This window comes from Caloenas nicobarica, chromosome 7, assembly GCF_036013445.1.
Source record: "Caloenas nicobarica isolate bCalNic1 chromosome 7, bCalNic1.hap1, whole genome shotgun sequence".
Lineage (NCBI taxonomy): Eukaryota > Metazoa > Chordata > Aves > Columbiformes > Columbidae > Caloenas > Caloenas nicobarica.
The window spans coordinates 24,897,929-24,919,873 of NC_088251.1; the positions used below are offsets into that span (position 1 = coordinate 24,897,929).

The 21,945-nt window shown below is 37.6% G+C and overlaps 1 protein-coding gene across 8 annotated transcripts in view; it reads right to left on the reverse strand.

Moving 5' to 3' along the window:
* The window catches only part of KCNMA1 (potassium calcium-activated channel subfamily M alpha 1), a 468,790-nt gene that overhangs the window by 24,106 nt on the left and 422,739 nt on the right, over window positions 1-21,945 (reverse strand). For all 8 annotated transcript variants that reach the window (XM_065638846.1, XM_065638845.1, XM_065638841.1 and 5 more), the window contains 2 exons: window positions 4,738-4,851; window positions 1,369-1,499 (listed from right to left, as the gene is read on the reverse strand). In XM_065638846.1, the coding sequence (XP_065494918.1) occupies window positions 1,369-1,499; window positions 4,738-4,851 (245 nt within the window). The remainder of the gene's footprint in view (window positions 1-1,368; window positions 1,500-4,737; window positions 4,852-21,945) is intronic.

Sequence of the window (21,945 nt, forward strand, 5' to 3'; positions counted from 1 at the left end):
GTGGAAATCAGAAGAATTAACCCTACTTTTTCCAAGATTCTGGAAGTGCCCAATCGCACGATTCATTCAGGGACATTGATTTAGATAATGTGAGGAGATAAACAGCTCTCAGTATATATCTGGAACCTTCATATTAAATTATTCCCATTTACAATATGAAACCATTAAATATTTTATACATAGAGATTTTAACTAGAGAAGGTACAGGATTTGTGTGTTTGCTTAGGCTTTCTGAATTTGTCACGTCTGCAAAATACGGCAAATAGCTTTCAAGAAAAGTATTCTCCGAGTTTATTGCAAACTACTAGGCTGCATTAGAATAAAATTTATCAGTGTACACTGACATTATTCATCTGTGGATGGAACATGTGAAGAATATAGCAGCGGATACAAATATGAAATACAGATACATAAATATGAAATACAAATAAAATATCAAATAATAAAGATCATAGTGAATTTTTCTTAGAAGTAAAAAGTTTCATTCTGAATGTAGGTGAAGGTCAGACTTGGCTTCTTTAAGGAAATCTGTTTGCTCATTTCTAATATTACATGGGGTTTAGATGATTTCCAGAACTGTGGAACTTTATTCCATGTGGAGGTCAGAAAGCCTATGCTCAGATTTTAAAAAGACTATGTCCTTGCTACATGTAGTGGAGCTTAAGGTCCCTCTGAAAGAAGTGCAGCTCGCACAGAGCAAGACTGGTCCAGAAACCTAGTCAATATGAAGCAAGGGAGGATGAAAAGGAGTATGACTGAGGTGTTTGCTTCAAAACTGTACTTTGGCTGCAAACCAAAACCCAAATGTAGACATAACCAAAGGCTACCATCTGTAGTTTCTGGCATGCACTTATGTTTTGGTTCACAAGACAACTCATGTGAAAAAGAGATTATGACCTCTCTTCACACAATTAGAGTTCACCTGATGTATACAATGGCTTTTGTTTAGTTCTATCAGTGTCCCCTACTGCTCAGACTCAGAATATTTTTCACGGCTACAGGAAATTAAGAGCTAAAAACACGGTTGGTGCTGTCTGACATGAAGAGTGAGCGTAGGGACTGACACACTGAATTTGGGGCTGCGTTTCAGGAAAGAGATACAACATTCTTTGGAAAATATCATCCTGACATAAGACCCTCTGCTTTCAAAATTGCGGACTTATGGTAGTCCTGTATATCTCAGTTGTTTTAAGGTCTTTGTGTCCAACTAAAAAATAACCTAGCTCAGGCACTGAAATTCTCTTGACATCTAAGAGAAATGTATCTTCTGCTGGCTACCTGTGGAAAAGGCACTACACTTTCATACACTTTCACACACTTTCACAATAAGTCTGATGGAACTGAATGAAAAAGGTTTTGTTTGCTTACTGCGCTCATGAGAGAGTCCAGGACGCTGACAGCAAATGCGGTTCCACATGCAAAGGGCTGCGTGAGATACAGTTCTGTGTCTGGGTCATCGTCGTCATCTTGGTCCAAGAATTGAACATTTGAATCATTTACTGAAAATAATAATAATAATAAAATTGTAAGGTTCTTCTGGGTCACCAGCATATGACCTTACACATTACACAGTCAGAAAGAAAAAGAAACGGCATATGTCTGGAAACACAGACTTGTGTCTTTGACGTCACTGAAAATGAAGTCAAGATGGATGTGAAAATGTGCATTTAAAAATCTGCAGATCATTATCTTGCTTGTAAGAGGTGACTCTCTTGCTCTTGAGAGATGACTATCCCTTTGTCATAAAAGCAGCTTTCTGACACCAGCTGCCTGCACTCAAAATGAGCTACATGATGCTCTTTTATATACTGAGACAATCTTGGTATTGGTTGGGTACAGTGGCTAAGGCTGTATGCATGTACAGTGAAATGTTATCACAAGATACTAAGTCAGAACCCCATTGCAAAAATAAAGGCTGTCCATAAAACTCTGATGTAGCCCACAGGCATGTGCTGTGATTCTTACTGGAGTGCTGTTAATGCACTTACAGCTCAAAAGAGGATAAACTGTCCCTTTAACATGCATCTATCTGAATGAATAAGCAATACTCCAGCTATTCTCTTGCAGCGCTGCCTTTTGTTCAAGTATTTGTCTCCATAACTTCACTTCCTTAGCCACAAACTCTATATTAGACAGTGTGAAAAAGAATCTACATCAGGCTGTTTTAAAGAAAAAAACCCAAATAAAGTAATATTTGTCATCTAGACTTCCTCTGGCATTTCATTGTCACAGTTAAGCTCTCTGCCTCCATCTCATTCCACTAAAAATAGTTGTTTTCTTGAGATCAGCGTATCAAGTGGCTCATATTTCATGAAATATTTCAGTTCCATATTAGTCGTCCTCAGGCATGAAAGCACAGACTTCTTAGCTATGCCATCGAAATACCCTTTAACTTACTAAATGACAAATGAATTTCAGTTCCCATGCAAGGAAGAGAAATTAAATTTTTTTTCAGCATTTGAAACTGCACATATTGACTATGTGAACACATCTCCCAAGCTAACCCAGCAAGCTTTGAAAACAGCATGAGAACGGCTGTTAACTTGATCAGGTTTCAGCTCTGGACTTCTTAGGTTAGAAATTCTTCCGCCTGCTATTCTGATCTTCTTTCCTATATAGTTTCATTTTCCATCCACTCCTTTTCCAACCTGTATATACTGCTGCACTTGCCATGCTTAGCTTATGAAACATGAATAACTATAGATAAAGTCTCACAATAGCTGCCTAAAAGAGATGAGAATTGTTATCCTCCATTTAGAGCCCTGTTGAGGCAGTACTTGGTCATGATCATTCAGTCAGGACCTGAGCTGAAGTAGGATTTAAAATTCCTGCCTTCCCGCTCCCTGATGTAACCATGAAAACATAACATCTCAGCGTTGTAAACAGAGAAGTGTTCTGCCATGGGAGTCAGGAGAATTTCATCCTAGCAAACACCAATATCCACAATACTCCTTTCTTTGTACAATGGCTATCAATTTATTCTCCAGATTCTTGAGCAAAATAGTATTTGAAAGCCTGATGTACCATTTCAAAATGTACTTTTTGAAAAGCTTGTGCCTTGGTTTAATTTACTAGTTGAGAGTAGGCACTATTGACAGTAGCATGCTTTTTCCACTTACATCTGGCAGACTAATATCTAACTTTGACACCAGCTTGCTAGCTGTGCCTGGTGTCAGTTTCCAAGGTACTGCAAATCTAAGGTGAATTCTGCAAGTGCAGGCTTATCCTCAATATCTTTATCTTCCTGGTGAAAGTTAGCACGCTAGCATTTCTACAGAAGGTCCCTGGGCTGGCTGAGGTAGGCTCAAACGTCTGGTGCTGCGCCATAGGAAAAGCTCGTCAAACACTGCTCGCAAAAGCTGGTGAGAGCTCTCTTTATTGAGCCGGAGCAATGCAGAAGCTTGGCTGCTTTTTTACAGCTTCAAAACCTGAGCTTCTGAGACAAGGCCTACTCCTGAAAGTAAACAAACAAACAGCTTAAGGGAAAGTATGATGCTGGGGTTTCTTTTCTGATATCGTTTAATTCTTCTTTGACTTCCTGTGAGAACTGCTAAGGCATGTCCACCAGATTGGCAACAGGCTGAAATAACAAAAAGAGAGAGAGAAAAGGAGAGAAAAAATTGGTGTGTGGGGGTATAGAGCCCAGGAGGTGGGGACCCAGGCCAAAGAAAATGAATTGGTGAGAAGGTGCTATGAAAACAGCCGGTAGGTCAGACGAGTGTGATCAAAGGTTTACTGATGCTGCGTGAAAAAAAAAAATCATTAAGAAAGGCCAGAACAGGACAGTCAATTTCAACCAGAACCACAAATAAAACACATTCAAAGCAGTGCCATGAGGGTAGCCCCTCTGATACAGCCAGATAAATAAAGAGAAAGCTGATGACAGTAAGAACAACAACAACAGAAAATAAGACAGTGATGTGAAGGAAAAAGGCACTTCTTACCCAGTTCAGTTATCATTAGAATGTGGGTTCCACTGTTTTTTTCCTGACTGATTGAAACCAAAGGCAGAAGTTTGCCAGGCTTAGCTAATAAGTGAAGTATTTAGGGGGAAAAGAAAGTACAGAAAGAGAATAAAGTAAGGGAAAAAGACAGGTAAGGCTCTAAAAAATAAAACTGAAAAGGAAAATAAAAGGACAAAGGACCACAAATCAAGTTTGTATTTGCCATGAAAAAAACAGAACAGCTTCTGCACTTCACATCACACCACTTGACAACATAAATACCCACAGCTAGAGTGGAAATCAGAGTCTGGTTACCTACCATCATCATATTCTCAGGAGTAAAATGTCTCATACTATTATACAGAGTTTGGTTACACATGATTAAACAGTTCTGGACCATGAAGAAATAAACAAATGGCCTCTTACTATTGATTAAATGTACGGGAAATGTCTGCTCATACTTACTGTGGTTTTTTTTTCTTTTCTAACCTTAGCCCAAAGACCCCTGCTTATTTGTTATGCTATGTAAAAAGCATCTTGTCTGATAGAGTGTTTATTTAAGAAAATGGAAAAAACCCAAAGGAAAGAGACAAATATATTTCAGTTATTCAAATAAAGTGAAACAATTGTAACTAATCTTTCTTTAGAGAGAGTAATTCACAACAAGTTATCAGAAGACAAAAGATAGCAGTGTAAGATACAATATCAGTAATTTTCCCGAGACTGCATAACACGGGAAGTGGGAAAAAGATACGGGAATGTACATGAAAGGATAAATGTTAGCTTTTCTTACCTAGCTCTGTTATAATAGGGATGTTGGCTCCTGTTGTAATGGAGGGTTGACGTAACAGGCCATGGACTGGACTGTTGTCTGGAGATGACCTATCCATCCCAGGGGGTGTAAAGCCTAAAAGAAAAAAAAAAAAAAAAAAAAAAAGAGAAAGTTTACACTGGACAAACTATATTTAAAAAATCACCATCAACAGGGAATCCCTTACCTCTGTCTCTCCCCCACCCCACCCACCCTGAACAGTATGATAAAAAAATTGCCACTAAAAAGAAAAATTGACTTAATTTTCAACAATTACTTCTTAAAAGCATAATCCTTCACAAACATGCAGGTCATTTCTACTGTAAGATATTTGGTAGCTAATGGAGAAACAGAGATTTATTTTGTTATCTGAGGTAGCCTCTGCATCAAAGCATGCAAAATGGAAAGAGTAATGCTTACTTAAATAAAAATTTTAAAATTAAAAATTAAAAAAAATTTTAAAAACTTCAGTGTTAGAGAGGTTTAATTTTGTCCTAGGAGTATTTCAAATAATTCTGAAACAAACACCTTTCCTTAAACCTCAATTAACATTTTAAATAGTATTGTTTGTAAACACTAGTACAACCACAAGAAACAAATTGCTTCCATTAGCAGGTTTTAGGTTTCATCAACACGCAGGATTTAAAATTTTCTGTTTTCCAGGAACAATACAACCCACACAAAGCAGTTAGTTAGTTAGTTTGGTTTTTGTTTTGTTTGGTTGGTTTTGTTTGTTTTGGTGGTTTTTTGTTTGTTTGGGGTGTTTTTTGTGGTTTTGTTTTGTTTTGTTTTTGTTTGTTTGTTTTCCAGATGTACCATTCGCAATATGTGTTTTTTAAGTATTACAATTATAAGAATAATGAGACTGAAGGGCTCGTTCTAACTGAACAAAAACAAAGATAGGATGGAAGGAAAAAGACACAGGCTTTCAAATGGTATGTAAGAGGAATGCTTGAAAAGAAACTAGAAAGAGTTTTATACCTTTGGGGATGTAAAGGAAACAACAGTGGGAGAGGAAACATATTGGCAGGCACTCAAAGAAAAAGAAGATCTGGAGAGCAGCAAGGTGTTTTCAGCCTGATTTTCTACACAGTTTGAATTTGAGCTCTTGACACTGAGCATTTTCTAATCTTTGTGTGTGTGTGTGTGTGTGCGTGTAAATAAAAAATACTCAGGCAAAGTCCTTTGGAGTTTGATTGTAAGTACTGAAAAATAGGCAGTTAAATAAAAGCCCACACAACAGTTGGACTGGAAATTCACAGTTGAGACTAACGCATTCCATCTCCCTTGTCCATTAAAGCTGTGGAACGCATGGGCATGTTCATTTAATGTCATTATTGTAGAAGTGATGGTGAAACCAGAGTTAGACGTTAGGGTTTCATGTAGACCAATATCAAGGCAGCATTTTTAAGCAAATATTTGTCTGCTAGGAATAGGATTGAGCCAAGGTCATTTTAAATCACATGTTTCTGAGAAAACATTCATGTGTTTGCCACATTATGCCCAAGTTCTTTGACTTAACATCTGACCATCCAGGGGTAGGCTTTTGATCCTGTGTCATTACTGGTCTGAACTAGTTTTGAATTCTCCATATATTAATTCTAAATTAATCACAACCAAATTAATTCCTGATGTGACTTCATTATCTTCTTGCAGTGTGGAAACTGTTTCACTGTGTTAATTTCACTGATACGTTCATCTGCTACTGAATTCAGAAGAAGATGAAATGATATTACCTACTTTACCTTTCTTCAATTTGGGGATTAATGTGCAAACCAGAAAGTCTCTAAACTAAACTGTAGTTGTTAACCTGTGGTACTGGTTTTATATTGTCTTTTTGAGGGATTCATGGTTCTTTTCAAGTGATAATCACCATCACTCTTAAACTGTCCCTAAACAAGACAAACTATAAGGACCACTAGATCTGGACTTCTTGATTTAATTTGATTTAAATTTTTATTTGACATTCAGTTCATTTCTCCCTATGTTTTGTCTATATCACATACGGAATATATAAGTAATAAAACTAGAATCCCTGAGAAGAGAGACTTCCTTGTCCCTCCAGAAGGTACCAGTATGAATTTCCTTCTGACTATCACACGAAAGTTAGATACAACATGGGGATTGTAAGGACAGCATAAGTAAAAAGGGAGTGAAAAATCTGTGAAAAAATTCCTCAGAAGGAGTGGATATTGTATCTTCAACGGGCTTGCAAGACAAAATCATCGCCATAGGCAAATCTAAGAGAGCAAAGCAATTCTAGTTAATATTACGAATGCATAGAAAATCTTTAGAAAGTGGATTTCTTAGAGACAATTGGAAATATTGGCAACGTTAACAGCCAGTCATTTAATACTACTCATTGGGCTGAAACTAATTCAATAAGACCAGCATGGTGACAGTGAGTTGCATTCCCAACTGGTATCAGTTTGCAGATGTTTCCTTGTGTCTGGCACTGTGACTGAGAGCCCTATTGGCTCTTTGCTTACTTGTGCATAACAGAGTTGAGGATTTCTGAGACTCACAAAGTGATTCAATGGAGTTCCTTCAGGCACCACCTCGTGAGTTAGAGGTAACCCTGACACTCACAACACCAGGAAAATTGAAGTGGAACTCCAAAGGGAGGGAAGGCTACCTGAGGAGAGGTGGCTATCAGTGTGACACCTCCTTCTGCAGCAGGATCCAGGGTTTAAGTTTTGCATTCTGTTATGCTACAGAAAAGGCTAGACATGGCTTTTGTGAGACTACGTTAAAAAAAGCTCAAGTAGCTATAGACTCCTTGAGCAGTTAAAGTGGCAGGCCCAGTTGGGTCCTCTGCAGAATTCTAAGTCAAAGTGGCAACGGCAAGACTTTTTACATTCACTTATGTGAGAGCAGAGAAAACTAATCCTGTTGCCATGCACTCGAGGGGTTGTACTGCTGGGAGCATTCCTAGAGGCCTTGGTTCTCCCTTTTTGCTGAAGGCTTTTCTCTCCCCATCTCAGGATGCACTCCTTAAAATATCTTTCAGTGAATCAGGCTCTTCAGAAGGTAACAGCACACTGGTATTTTCCTACCAGCTAAAAACATGCTGAAGAAGGCTGGCATAACTGACTAAATGTGTAAGTCCTTCTTGCCCTCCCTCTGCTGCAACGTGCACACACACAGAGGCATGCAAGTGCACGCTCTCCATCGAAGGCTATTTGTAGCCACCTCTCTAACCCTTCAAATATTTGTCTTCCTAGGACGGTGTTAGAAGCTTGAAGTAAATGTGTCATTTCTATTAGACACAGACTGTCAGGAGATCTGTAATTGCATACTGCACATATAGTACATTCAGTCTGAAATGCAGGAAGCATGTTAAAGGGATTTTGTTTTCTCCTTGAATGAAAAATAGACTCATGCCTTAATATTTTTCATTCTATGATCTTGGAAGATGTGAGAAATATCTGCTATCTTTATTTAATTTCCTTGTCTGTGCTTAATTCCAATACTTCTAAAAATCTACTTTTGAAAAATATAAAAATCTTGGAATATTTTCAGGAAAGGAAAACTCAAAGTACTTGGTGATTTTGTGTGCCTGTATTTGGAGTCACAAGGCATCATACACCTTCAGGCCACACTCCTGCTCCCAAGTCACAATGTAAATTCCATAGATAGGCTCTCTATTTTTTTCCCTCCAGAAGAGAGAGGGGGAAAAAAAAGTGCAGGAAAACTAACCTGCTTTATCAGAACTTTCATTTAAAGGCATGAAAAACTACAAGTGACAGCTGTGCAGATTCAGTGAATGTGACATTTCTGAATTTCTTGAACTTGACAAGTAAACACCTTAAATCGGTAATGCTATATGCATAATACATGACCTGTATTTTGACATCCATCATCAAATGCTGACTTGAGAAAATACAGGTTTGTACGTCAAGGAATAGCACCCATAAAGCAGGGAGAAATTCAGGTCACAGGGTATTAGGAAAACTCTATTTCATTACAGAAACTGAAACAAGCTAAGGCATCAGATTTAAGATCCATTTTCAGCTGTGAAAAGATTCAATTCCTCTGCGCAGAGCATTCATTTAGAAATGACATGCTTTCCTCACAGCCTCTTTTCATTCTCCTTTTCATATTCCATTTTCTCCTTCAGTCCCCAAACCTTGTTCCATTAATGCTCATAAAAATCGTAAAACAGGGCTGATAGTTGTGATCTTCTTATAACCACAGTGTCTCCTTCTTCAACAAAAAACTGATGGAGCTGTGGCTACCATTGCTTAACAGGATCAACCTCTAGAGTAAAATCTGCATGGCCTCTACAAGCCTGAGCGCAGTCCCTGCGTAAAGAACTACAGTGGCAGTGAGGGGCTTCTGGAGAAGGGAATTCTCTTTGCCAACAGTTAGGAGGTAAGGTGCAGCACATATCAGCCACTGCATCTGATTCTAAGTTGCTGCACTGGGTGAGTGATTAACTTTACATCACTTTTTTTCTTCTTCCTCTTCACTCATTAAACTGTCTTTACCTCAACCCATGAATTTTTTTCTTACTTTTGCCCTTCTGCTTCTCTCCCACATCCCACTGGAGGGAAGTGAGCAAGAGACTGGGTCAGCCCTCTGCCAGTCAGGGTCAACCCACCACCATTTGCTATAGTGATAACCACCTCAACATCAAATTGAGAAAATGGCTTGGACTTCAACAGGAGGTACCAAGCGCCTGTACCTGTCTCAAACAAGATGCCGCCAGTGGATTAGATATATCATGCCTCTGAGAGCAACACAGGCTCCAGGTTTCTAACATGCCCAAAATCAGTGAGGACAGGCAGTTGGGAGTCACCAAGTCCCTCCCTATTGGAGAGGCAGGGAATCCCATGCCCTAACTCAGCTACCCGCTCTGAAGGAGTTTGAGCTTCCTGCAGTTCTCTGCAGAAAGCAGCTAGTTCAATGTCTTGATTCTGTGCAAAGAAATATCTCCCAGCTCCCTCTGGGATACTATTGCTTGCAAAAGTAGATGAAACAACCAAACAATTGCATTAGAGGCAAGATCCAATGTCTTTAAGATGTTCCCATCTTTGTGGAAGGAGAATCTTGGGGAAATTTCCTCCCCACAAGGACGCAAGCTCTTTTTCCCAAGACTTACTGGCGATTTTCCAAGAGTTACTGAGCTGCCCTGCTCAGAGCTCAGCAGGGCAGTTGGCTATGAGACACCCTTGTCTCTTACAAAATCCCACCTACAAAGTGATGAGCAGTACTATGCTGCCGTAAGACCTGTGCCTCCTGAGCCAGGCTGATCCATGGTCCTCTGAGGAACCCAGACGGACACTAACTACGGCTCAGCAGTAACATGCAGGTATTCTGGGAGCCACAGTGACACTGTGATGAAGTTCAAAATTAAGGAATGCTGGCATGGCTTGACTGACTTCTGCCCACTGAAAGCACCAGCAATAATTACAGTTAGCACTGCTCACATGTTTTTTGGAGCAACTAGCCTGATGGTCAAGTGATCGGCTGATTGTGCTGCCCATAAATGACTGGTTTTTGTTTCTGTGCCATTCACTTGACTAAGTGATGTCCCATGAAATCCAGGAAGGCTTGCTCTGCATAGCAGTAAATATATCCTTTTAGTTTGGTGAGGAGTCAGTAAAGGTTTACTGGGGTTTTAACGTAGAAACAAATTTGGCTTTTGGATGTGCACTGCCTCTGTTCCACTGACTTCACTGAGAGCCAGATGGGCATATTCTCAAACCAGATTTTTATGTTACATTTATAAAATATCTTCTGTTCTAAAGGATTATAATGGATACTTTATGATCCTCTTCTTCCTTCCTCCTGCCCCTTTCCTCTTTGCCTCTCTTCCCTTCCAAAGATTTATGTTTTACTAGACCAGAACTCTGTGCAGGCAGAATGCAGTTTCCCAAACTGAAAATCCACTTGGCAGACCCAAAGGTTGTGGCCTTGTCATTAAAGTGCCATGTAAATTGATAGTGCCCTTTAAATAATGCTATTCTAGGGAAAGGTGCCATGGGATTCATTGGGTAATGTACAGACGAAAGTCCTCAAAAATATGGTTTTAAAAGCATACATACTATAAACTAGTTCTGGCTCATCTAAGATGCATGAAACAACAATCATATTTTGAGCATATATGAATAACACACAGGTGGTGAACTGCCAAACACGTCCTCGACAAATTATCATGCAGGAATATGGGATAAGGATTTTCATTAAGAAGAGCCAGACAAAAAGAAATAATTCTCTTACAAAAGGACCTCACAGCTATATCCCTTTGCTACTGTTTGCTGACAATGTCCATTAATATTCCAGTGAATTCAATTGAATGATAGACTTTATCTGTTATTCTCCAAAGTACAGCCACTTGGGTATACCTGGAAAGTTCAGCAGCAGTCATGCAGCTAAAGAGCTGCTGACATTCATGGGAATCTGTTACAGCCATTCAATTTAGAAACAATTCTAGCTTCAATGTCCCATGTGGTCTGAGACAGAGAGTTGTAGTTTGGCCTCAGAACATGGAAATCCTAAATTCTGGTTTCAGTTCTGACTTTCATTGTAATTTGTGCCTGGCGACCTAATAATCTCTTGGAGATTATCTTTAAAGCTCTGGGAAAGGAGAGGAATGTGCAAGACCAGATGTGGCTGCATAAGCTCTCTCAGAGACTGTAGCACCTTCAAAGATGCTCTGGGCCCAAACATAGGCAAAGCTAAGTCTGCAGAGAGTAGATGATGAAGAAGGATATATTTCTCAATTGTAACATCCCTCCAGTGCTTTGAGACTGGAACAACCCCTGGAGCGCTGAACACTGAGAGACACGGCTACGGAGAACAAGCTGCCACCTTCCTCCCAAGGAAATGCTCTTCTCTAATGTCTGTTCATTCCCATGCTGCTGGATTACAGAAATCTACAGGGAAACTTTCCAAATCCAAGCTCTAATGAAGGTGCAGTGGGATTGATGCTAGTTTCTGCTCCCCAAAGTGTGATGAACCATTCCTGGGTGGGTTAGTGATCCCATGTGCTGAAAGTGTAAAGGATTTCTAGGTCTATTTGTTCTTGCACTGCTCTAGTGAGGCAGGATTAAGCTGTAAACACAAAGATCAAGAGAAGGACTGGAGTTTCATCATCTTGAGGTCTAGCGTTGAATGATACCACATTGTTTCTATTTTCAATTGTGAACAATATATTAGAAAGAGCATTATATTTTAAGCACAGTGCGGAACCATGTATAACTTAGAGAGGTTTACTCACAGGTACTTATAGAAGTCTCCTCCCAGTTTAAGCATCATTTTGAGTTTCATTATCAAACACACACACACAAAAATGAACATGAAGTCCATCTGAAACTGCCCAGGGTTTTTTTCCACAAAATCTCATCTAGTAATTACCCAAACCGTAGCTCTGCCAAGATTCACCACAAGCTTACACAACCCAAAGCTACCAGAACAAATGGGCTTTCTCTACTAATGTTTTGCAGGATGTAGCCTTGATGCTCTCTCCTTGATGTTTTCTTTGCTTTAACTGAGATAATACATAGTTACTAGCCACTGCACTTCCCTCAGGTCTGCTAGAATAGAAACTTTATTACTTTAGACAGTAAATATTCCTGGCCCAGTATTAGTCTGACATGAACTTCTCACTGTCAGTGGAATCAAGCACGATTTTACTGAATTTATTTTTATATTTGGCAAAGGGAATACAAAAAACCCCAAAATTTCCTTTGTTGAGTCTTCATCCTTATTTTTTCAGTGCTATACCAATTTTTTAAACCTCTAAGCAAGTTTTTCCCTAGGTTACTCATTTCTTTGTCCTGACACAAACTTTTAAATTTTGTTTGGTTTGGGTTTGTTGCTACTGCTGTGGTTTTGGTTTTGATTTTGTTTTGTTTTCAGCCAATAAAGTCAAGGTTTAATTAGATCTCCTGTTATGCAATGCAGCCATCTTGTTTTATAAACATCTGTCTTGGGAACATAAAATGTACTCCAGGAGTACATCATTGACTTCTTATTCAGTCTCTAGTGTAGAAGCAAACAATTTCGGATGTGTAAAACTTAGGAAAATAATTTCTTATTTTCTAAAGCACTGTATGGCACAGAAAAGAGTGGCTCACAGAAACCTAGGAGGGTCATGAAGACAGGCATAATGGTGACAAATCAGGATAATTGCTTGGGGCTTTCAGGCTACCAAGAAGGGAAATCAAATACTAAACTCAGACACTCAGCAGGTTCTCCATTGTGCAACAAGAAGAAGGAATAGGCCATGAGGAGTTTATTGCCTGATAGCACCATCTATTTTTTTAAGCCATCTCCAGAAACAGAGGAATGATTGCATAATTCACATAGGACAACACACAGTAAAATACAAGGGACTTCTAGAATGCACAGGACATAAGTTTTCAAACTACTTCACACATACCCACTGCATGCGATGGGTTCACTTTAATTTTATGCTATGTTTTTACAAACCGGTCAGAAAATATTTTAACTCCTGCCAACATACCATATGCTTTGTATTTGTTAAATTCTTGTTTTGTTTTCTAATTGTAATGTCGTCTTTGGTTTTCCATCTACTTCCTCCCCTGCTCCAGCCCGCCTTTCTCTGTTGTCATGAACCTGCTTTTCCAAAGCCTAGTCCTGTTGGGAAAGAATTTAGTTTTCTCATGTTGTTCTTCTAGTGGAAGTTTATCTCTTGGTGGCAAGTGACTATGCATTCTTTCTGGTGGATTGAACCTCTAGGTATAGCACCTATTCCTAATACTACTCTGCAGGTGCTAGAGTAGTTTTGTAACTTCTCACGGACTTCTTTTTTCTTTGCTTTTTCTTATTTGGTTCAGAAAGAACCACTAGAACTAGGCAAATGTTCAGAAAGAGAGAAGAAATAGTAACGTGTTCATTCAGCAATTATTATGGAATACACTTTAATTCATAATAACATCAGAAATTATAATTCCTATGTTCTTTAGCCACTTTCATTACAAACTTATTTTTTAATTATCCCTACTCTCCATTTACCGTTTAATATTTTTCTACACTAGCTACTTCTATGGCACAAAGTTGGTAGCATCTCAGTGTAGCACAGGTTTGCAGCTATAAGAATTTAGTATTAAATGATGCCAAATTCTTTTCAGTTTAGTCATTAATCAACCTTGCATATTTAGGCCTCAGGCAAAAATAAATAAATATGCTGAATAAAACTTATCAAATAAATTAAGCTATATTACCTATTTCAGAGAGACAGGTATTCAATAACTACAAATAAAATGGAAAGTTTACCATTAAAAATGATATATTGGCATGTTAGGCGAGACTCTATGTCATTATATCCTACATTATATCAAATAAAGTAAATTTTTCCTTAGTGAAAAAGGAAGAGCAAACCCAGATGCTACAGCAAGCAATCAATAAAAATATTTAGATAAATAAAAGTAACAATGCTGTCCATTGCATGATTGGCAACTACTGAAATATAAATTAAACAAATTTCCCATTGCTGCTTATGGGAAAATTATGCAGATTAGAATTTGATTAGGTTTATATCATGAGACTCAATTTGGACTTTTAATCTATTAAGCTCCAATAAATGAGGCATCTGAATAGCTCCCCTGAGCAGCAACAGTAATAACCACAGCAGTCATTTTTTGCAATATGTATTCCGACAATTTCTTTAGCAGATGATTCCATGTCTGTAAGTACAATTACTTTGTAACTTCTACAAAAATTTCAGGTGTATGCAGTGAGGAAATAGATCCATACAAAACACTTAAACAGACATTTTGTGATAATCAACATCTATCACTCTCGTCTAGCAGTATTGTTTTTCCATCAACTTGGACTTACTTACAGTCGACTTCATGGTCTGTGTGGGCTAAATAGTGCCAGCAGACTTGTAAATTACTCAAGCTGGAACTGAGCTGGAAACCTATGGTAAAATGTCATTAAGTTCTCTATAGGCTGGGTCAAAACCAAAATCCCACTTTCAAGGCTGCCTTGGGGATCACAGATTTAACTGTGAAGCCTAAAGCCTCATTTTTTCAAGGAAATCTGAACTGGATTCCCAGAGCTGAGCTCTGAGACAGGTTGGATTCAGATCAAGACCACCTGTAATTTATCTGGCAGGTATGCTCCATAGGCCTTCTGCACATTTTCTTCTGTCTAATCTATTTGTAAGTATCCAACAGCTCTTCCTCCGTCTTACTCCATATTGTAAAAAGGCGACATTTGGCAAAGCCTGCCAACTAGAGAGCATATTGTGCCCATGTGCAATCCTGCCAGATCTCACCAAATCTTGTCACAACTTTTTAGTGGACATGTTGTCATAAAAGCACATAGTCAGTTGACAGCATGCAGGTGATTCCCAAAGATTAAATTTGTATTTTAAAAACTTCCGGGCTCGATTAAATGCTTAGAGTAATGGAACATGGATTTTGTGTTCATGTGTGAATATGGTTTTTTAAAGAGAGGCTTAACAAATGATTTCTTTATGGCACTTATGCTTTCAGCATACCACTGCAAACATTCTCTGCAAGCCAAAATTTTTTACCAGAACTCCAATTTGAACACCATAAAGACGGGAAAAAAAAATCATTGTCATGTTCTTTGTCACTCAAACACTTCCTTCTGTAACACACACAACTTCAGAGCAGCATGTCTGTTAAAGACATCTTAGTAGATATCACGTATGAAAATGAGTATCAAGTTGTTTTGGACTATGCCAGTCTGCATAAAACTTTCCATAGAAAGCCCAATAAATCACTCACACTCAAGTGCAGCTACCACTGTGGGGAATGATAATCACCTAAAGAGTATTTGTGTATTTCTTTAAACAAAAACCCCCAGATCCAAAGAGAGAGCTTACTACATCCCTACTCCAGTTTAATCCGAACCTTGCAAATAACGTGTGGTGCCCCATTTGAATTGAGAATAAGAAGACCTCATCCAAGGGAGTATGGTTTCAAAACACACACATCATCCCATCAGCACAATTATTTGCACTTCTGAATTATTGGTGTTACTGGCCAGTGTGAAAATCATCCCTGCCATGCACGATAAAGTAATAGGAAGGTAAGTACCTCAGAAAGTACTTCCATTAAATTAAATGTCAGGCCTCTGACACTGTAGTTCACAGGAATGGCTAACACAGCAAGCCAGCCTTCTACTCTGTTCAGCTTGTAATATTATCCCTGTTTTATATTTCACATATACGTTATGGCACATTCTATTCCAGTTTCAATATAAGTCTACCAAATACTAAAATTGGATATTTTATTGCAATTACTCTTGACTGATTGGAAATATACAGACAATGAGGATTCCCTTTTCTTTCTACTTCTCTGTTTTCACATTTAAAAAAAAATCTACATAGAAATTGCAGTTACAAAATCAGGATGAATCTGAAGTATCTGTCTAACTGCATATTCTTGAATTATGTAAAAGTAACAATGTATTAGCTATTAATGATATCTAAGTTGTGTAGACGCAACTGCCTGAAGAACAGCAGTGATACTGCTGGTAGTATCCAATCTGTAAAGTCTGGGAACTTCTTCGATCAATACAGAATCCAGAATCAAGAAGCCAGAAAGTGATTTATGCTCTGATGTCCATTCTGGGGGCAAGAATTTCCAGAGCATACAGTCCTCAGTGTCAATAAACAGATAATTTGCTCAAATGTATCAAGAAAAAAGGAAAAATATACACAAAATCAATTAGGTACTGCCTCCTTCTAAGAAAAAAATCACCTCTCCCTTGCTATATTTACACTATTTTGGCTCACAGTTTTTCTGCCGTTCAGTCAATATTAACCTTAGAAAGAAAAGTAACTCATTATCATGATAGAACGACTCATTATTTTATTAGAGTTTTTGCTAAAATCTGTAAGAGTTTTTCCTGCCTTGCATAGTTCAAATTTTTTTTATATTTAAAGAAGTACCATCAGAAGTGTCTCTACATCAGCTCCATATTTGTTTTATTAATATGGGATCCAAAACCCATTACACTAGCAACCAAGCTGGTAAAGACAATGATAACAGTAAAATGTAATGTGGTATTCTTTCAGTAGTGAAAATTAAGTGGCAACCATAAAATATATGCCGTGGTATCCAGTGCATAGTACAGTCATACTTCTAGCAAGCAGCTTCTTTTTTTTTTTTTTTAGTTTTCAACATTATGTTGACTATTTACTGTCATTCATGCATCTAAATACTACTTTTAGATTTTAAAACAGCATAACATCTATAAACATTTAACACATTAACTTTCCTTTCCATTATTATTTATTGGAGAATTAAATGAGTTGATAAAAAATAAAATGCTTACTTCCTTGTTTGAATTTCATTAGTGCCAGTATCAGTGGAAACAGCTGTCCTTTAAACTAGCGGTTTTGAATATTTCTAACATTCTTTAGTCTATTTCTAGTTATTTGATAAGATTCTAAGAATAAATATTCAGGTCGCAATGTGGATTTTTGTAGGTAGCGAGTTAGTTTAAGAAGTTTGAATCTATGGTTTTTGGCAGAAACCTGGAAGGCACAAGGTAAGGTTGCACTTCTCAAGCAAGTAAGCAGAATCACTTCCCTCTCTTGCAAGAAGAGTGTTTTGAAATGTGCATCACAAGATACTTTGCATAAGCACTTCCCCACATTTTTCTCCTGACAGACTTCCCATTGCTTATCAAAGGGTAGCTCCTGGTTTGACTCACATGAGGGAAGTCCTATGAAGAAATGAGTCAAGAGAGTACTAGTCTTGGAGGAAAAGCTCAGGAAGGCACTGCCTCCCTTCACTGATCAGCAAGGGAGAGCAGAGAGAGCTTCAATCCCCAGCCCTTCTACTCCTGAACACCTAGATGGAAAAACTGGGTCCTTTCTACATTGCTAGCTAACAACTTGGTCTCTCCTGTTTGACAAGAAAAAGGATGAGGGTATTTCTTCCCTTTCATGAAATTTAGGTCTCACACTAGGCTTATCAACACCTAATAATGAAATTTAAAAACAAAAAGCCTCCAATTTTCATTAGTTTTTAGTAAAACTACTGTAGGTGCTAGACACTGAAAATAAACAAGTGGAGTTGAGAATGGGAACACCACGAGTCACATGACGGGCTAAGAAAATGTTGTAAATTAGACTTCCAATCTGTGTTTTAAAACTCCATGAATGTCATACTTCAATGAATCCTTTTCTGCAATTTTGTGGCAAAATCCCTTTTTTAATGAACATTAAAGAAGATTTGGTAGCAAGAGGCAGGCAATGAAATCAACTAGTCTATAATAGAGTATCTGAGATTTATCTGTTTGCTTAGGTACATTTATTAAATTGGAAATAGCAAGGTTGCTAAATTGGAGTTACATGGAAAAATCTTTTTTATATTTGTCCTCTAAGAAAGAGTTCATCAAAACATTATTTTAAGCAGCTTGTCAAAAACTGATTTCAAGCCAGGGTAGATTAGATACATCAATTCAATAGAGATTTTCTTTATATATAGCTGAACTTATTTCTGAAAAGTTCGAAGTTACTGTTCTAGGAAGACATCATCTTCATACATGAAAAGTTAGAATGGGAACGATTCACAAATTATTGAGGATTTACAACAGATACATTTTCTAAAATACACAGCTTAAAATGCTAAACAAAATAGTTCAAGTACCTTTTCTGAAATTAATTTTGGTTACGGCATAACCTGGTTTTGAGCAAGCTCGCACTTCTGGCTAATGGAACATTTGTTCTTAAGAATATGCCCTATAACTGTAGCGTTATTAATCCAATCTATATGCCCTCAAACATAAGAAACAATTCCACCAAGATTTTCTCATATTCCACATGACACTGCCTGATTTCAGTGAAATCTCTCTTCTTTGTCTTTATTTCAAAAATGTCTGGCTATCTTTGCTCTGACTTGGAGACTCATTCTAAGTAACAGAACAAACAGACTGACATGAAGTTAGCAGAAACAGGAAATCCTGTGAGGACATCCAATCGCATTATAATCCTGCCTATGCATTCAAGCAAAACTCTGTAACATAAAACTCACAGAAAATATATATGCTGTTACACTGTAGAGATACTTTGCCTCTCACTGCTAATCAGTAATCATGTTGTTGTATTATTAGGAGTATTTGACATTTAAAGCTGAATGCAAAATTTTAACCAGCAACCAAACTTCAAATCAATATGAAAGGTCCAATCTCAATTATACTTTCATAGGATCTACTTTAAAGCTCTAAGCAGAGTTTGCAAAAGATCAGGTATTCCTATGACATTATGGAAATTTTATATAATGTTTCTTGTATCCAAATAAGTCAGTACAGACATTCCCAGTAACCATAATCATCTTGGGGTGTGTTGAATAAAAAATAAATCACGATATTTAGTCAAGAACAAAATTTATCCTTCTTCTTTCACTAAACCCCCTACCATACCATTTGCAAAATTCTTAGATTTATTTTCTCAGGCTTGGTTTGTTCAGATGTTAAAAAGTAAAGCTGCGAAATTACATTAGGACCACAGCAGTATTGGTTCTCGAATGCTGTGGCTCAGTTCAGCCTTCATATCCAGCTCTGCAGATGCTGAAAGGTTTGGAAGGCTCTTGATAATCAGAAGCTACTAAATTTTTAGAGACTGCCTAATATGGGAGGTCTAAGCTGCCTCAAATATAACCATGTCAAACTTAAAAATCAAGAGATCTGTGTTGATAAAAGAATGCCAGCTATTTTGTAAGTTTTACTCTAAAGCTGTTGAAGTTCTGCAGCTCAATAGTAGGTGTAAGATTCTGCTCTTCTACAATGGATATCGCAGACTAGGATTTAAAGGAAAGAACAAAGAACTAAAATCTAGCTTCCTTCTGTAATGTTATTAGACAGGTGGAATCTGCTGGATATTGATGCTTTATAACTTTTCCACAGTAAACCAAAACCAGTGACATTGATCTCAGAATTCATATATGTCCTTTAGAAAACAGCCACCTTTATGCATATAAATAACCATTTATTAAACAAACAATACATACTGAAGCAAAGAAAGATACAAGAATTACGCTCATGAGGCTGCCTGCTATGGTATATAACTTTCAAACTATCCTGTAATCCTGTAATATATTATCTAAATGTTCCATTTTCTTGAAGTTATCTTCATAATCAAGATGCTATCACTAGTATCATGGGCATTGGAACTATTTTTAATTTTCATTTAAAGTGCAATTAAAGAAAGACAATGGATACACAAGATAATAAAGTAAGTGATTAGCAGCATGCAAATGACATAGGCTTAATGACAATACCCTGTTCTATTCTCCAAAGGGCCTGTCAAGAGAAACCCTTCCTACATGTGGTTGTGCAGCTAATGTGCCTCAGCCTACAATTACAACATTGCTGACACCATTAACCACTGAAACAACATCACTTCATGAAATCCTTGTTGTCTCATTAAAATGCAAAGGGTCAGGTAATTTACCAGTATTGTGTGTCTACTTTTGTTGTGGGTAATTAGCAAGGATTACCCGGCATGGACTCCTACTGGGAAATAGTGAAACTGTGAAATATTAAAAAGATTATTTTTTTAAGAGAATCTGAAAGATTCGCAATTAGAACCTCAACACACCTTTGTATTCAAAAGGCCATAAAAAATGGGCCTTTTATAAATTTCATGTTGCAAGGTTTTATGGTTGGTTATTTTAGAAACTAAACTTCACACTTTAAAAAATTTACTCCTGTATAACTGGATCTAGATCTCCTGCAATCAAGAACTTTTGAAAAATATAGAAACAGAGAAGCAAAACACCTTACAGTTTCCTAGAGACTTAAAAAACAAATGGTTTCTGCAAAAAATACTTTTTTAAAAGTTAAAACAAAGATAACATGTAGTACATTCTAATACCCATGTTCCCTTACTTTTTGCTAGTTGAAGCCCCATATTATCACTTAAAGTAACCTTGATAACATTCACTATTGGCTCACAACTTGTCAGGGAGCAGAATGGTCTCTTATTCTTTAAATGGAAGTTTTGGAACATAAACCACATTCCAATAAAAGTGAACAGAAAATTATGAATTCATTAAACTACTTTGGTATCTTGTGCTATATATAATATTTATATTCCAACTACTGTAAAATATGCTTTAATATCTTTAGGCAACTATAAGGACTTAAATATTTATAAAACGGCTAAAGATAAAGTATAGCTCTCTTATTCCTACATACAGATGATGTAAGGCATGCAATCAAAGACAATAACACTTTCAACCCATTTGTCATTTTAAAGGAGCCTTTCAACTTCAGATCCCTTGTGTGCAATCTACATAAGAGTTGTTGCCTACATAGGCAACTCCAGAGGAGTTTGCTCCTTAAAAACTACCAAGAGTGCTATACTTCACATAAAACAGGGTTTTCTGAAAATGCAGACAAAACTATAAATTTGCAGACAAAACAGCTCCAAGTGGGGCTTCAAAATACTGCTGTATTTATCTCTGGGACATCTGGGAACAGGAAGCATTTTGATTTAATATTTCATAACATAGAGGCAATTGCTTCCTTGCCTGGTGTATAATTAATGCTCATAAAAAGAGCAGGGTTTTTTTATTCCTCAGCATCAGAAATGCACAAAATAGCACACCTTCATAATAGGGGGGTTGCTTTCAAGATGTTGAACAGCAGATAATAATAAAATAGAGTCACCATGAATTTATAACAGGCTTGGGATGGTTAAATATATTTATAGCGTAAGTGTGAAATCACGTGCTTGATATACTGTACTATCTACCTCCTTTGCCTGGTCTTATCTGTCTCTGGCTGAAGCAGAAAGTTCCTTGAAAGCAGAGGAGAAAGAAGAAATTGTGAAAGCTTGAAGGTATTTAGGCTAGGACCCTGAAGCATTTCTCAAATACAGAAAAATTGTGTCAAAGAAACATGTCTCTCCAGCCATTCTCCAACACATTTTTAGTTTATAAGCAACAGAGTTGAAAATCTCTTTTCTTAGCAGTTTTTCTCTCTTCCTAGGAAAACTTTGAAAGAGACAGGAAACTATTCTACATGCGTGTAAAAGCCAGCGACTGATGTCAGCATCCAGCTGCAAGGGAAATACATGAAATGCAAATGGTGCTGGGTAGAAACGTTTCTCTGAAGGGTTTCTTGTGAAGGCTGGAAGGCTAGCAAGGTCCTGCTCGACACAAGTGAATGAGTCCAGACATAGATGGCTTCTACAGCACAGGAAACAAAGTGAACAGCCTCTCTCCCACC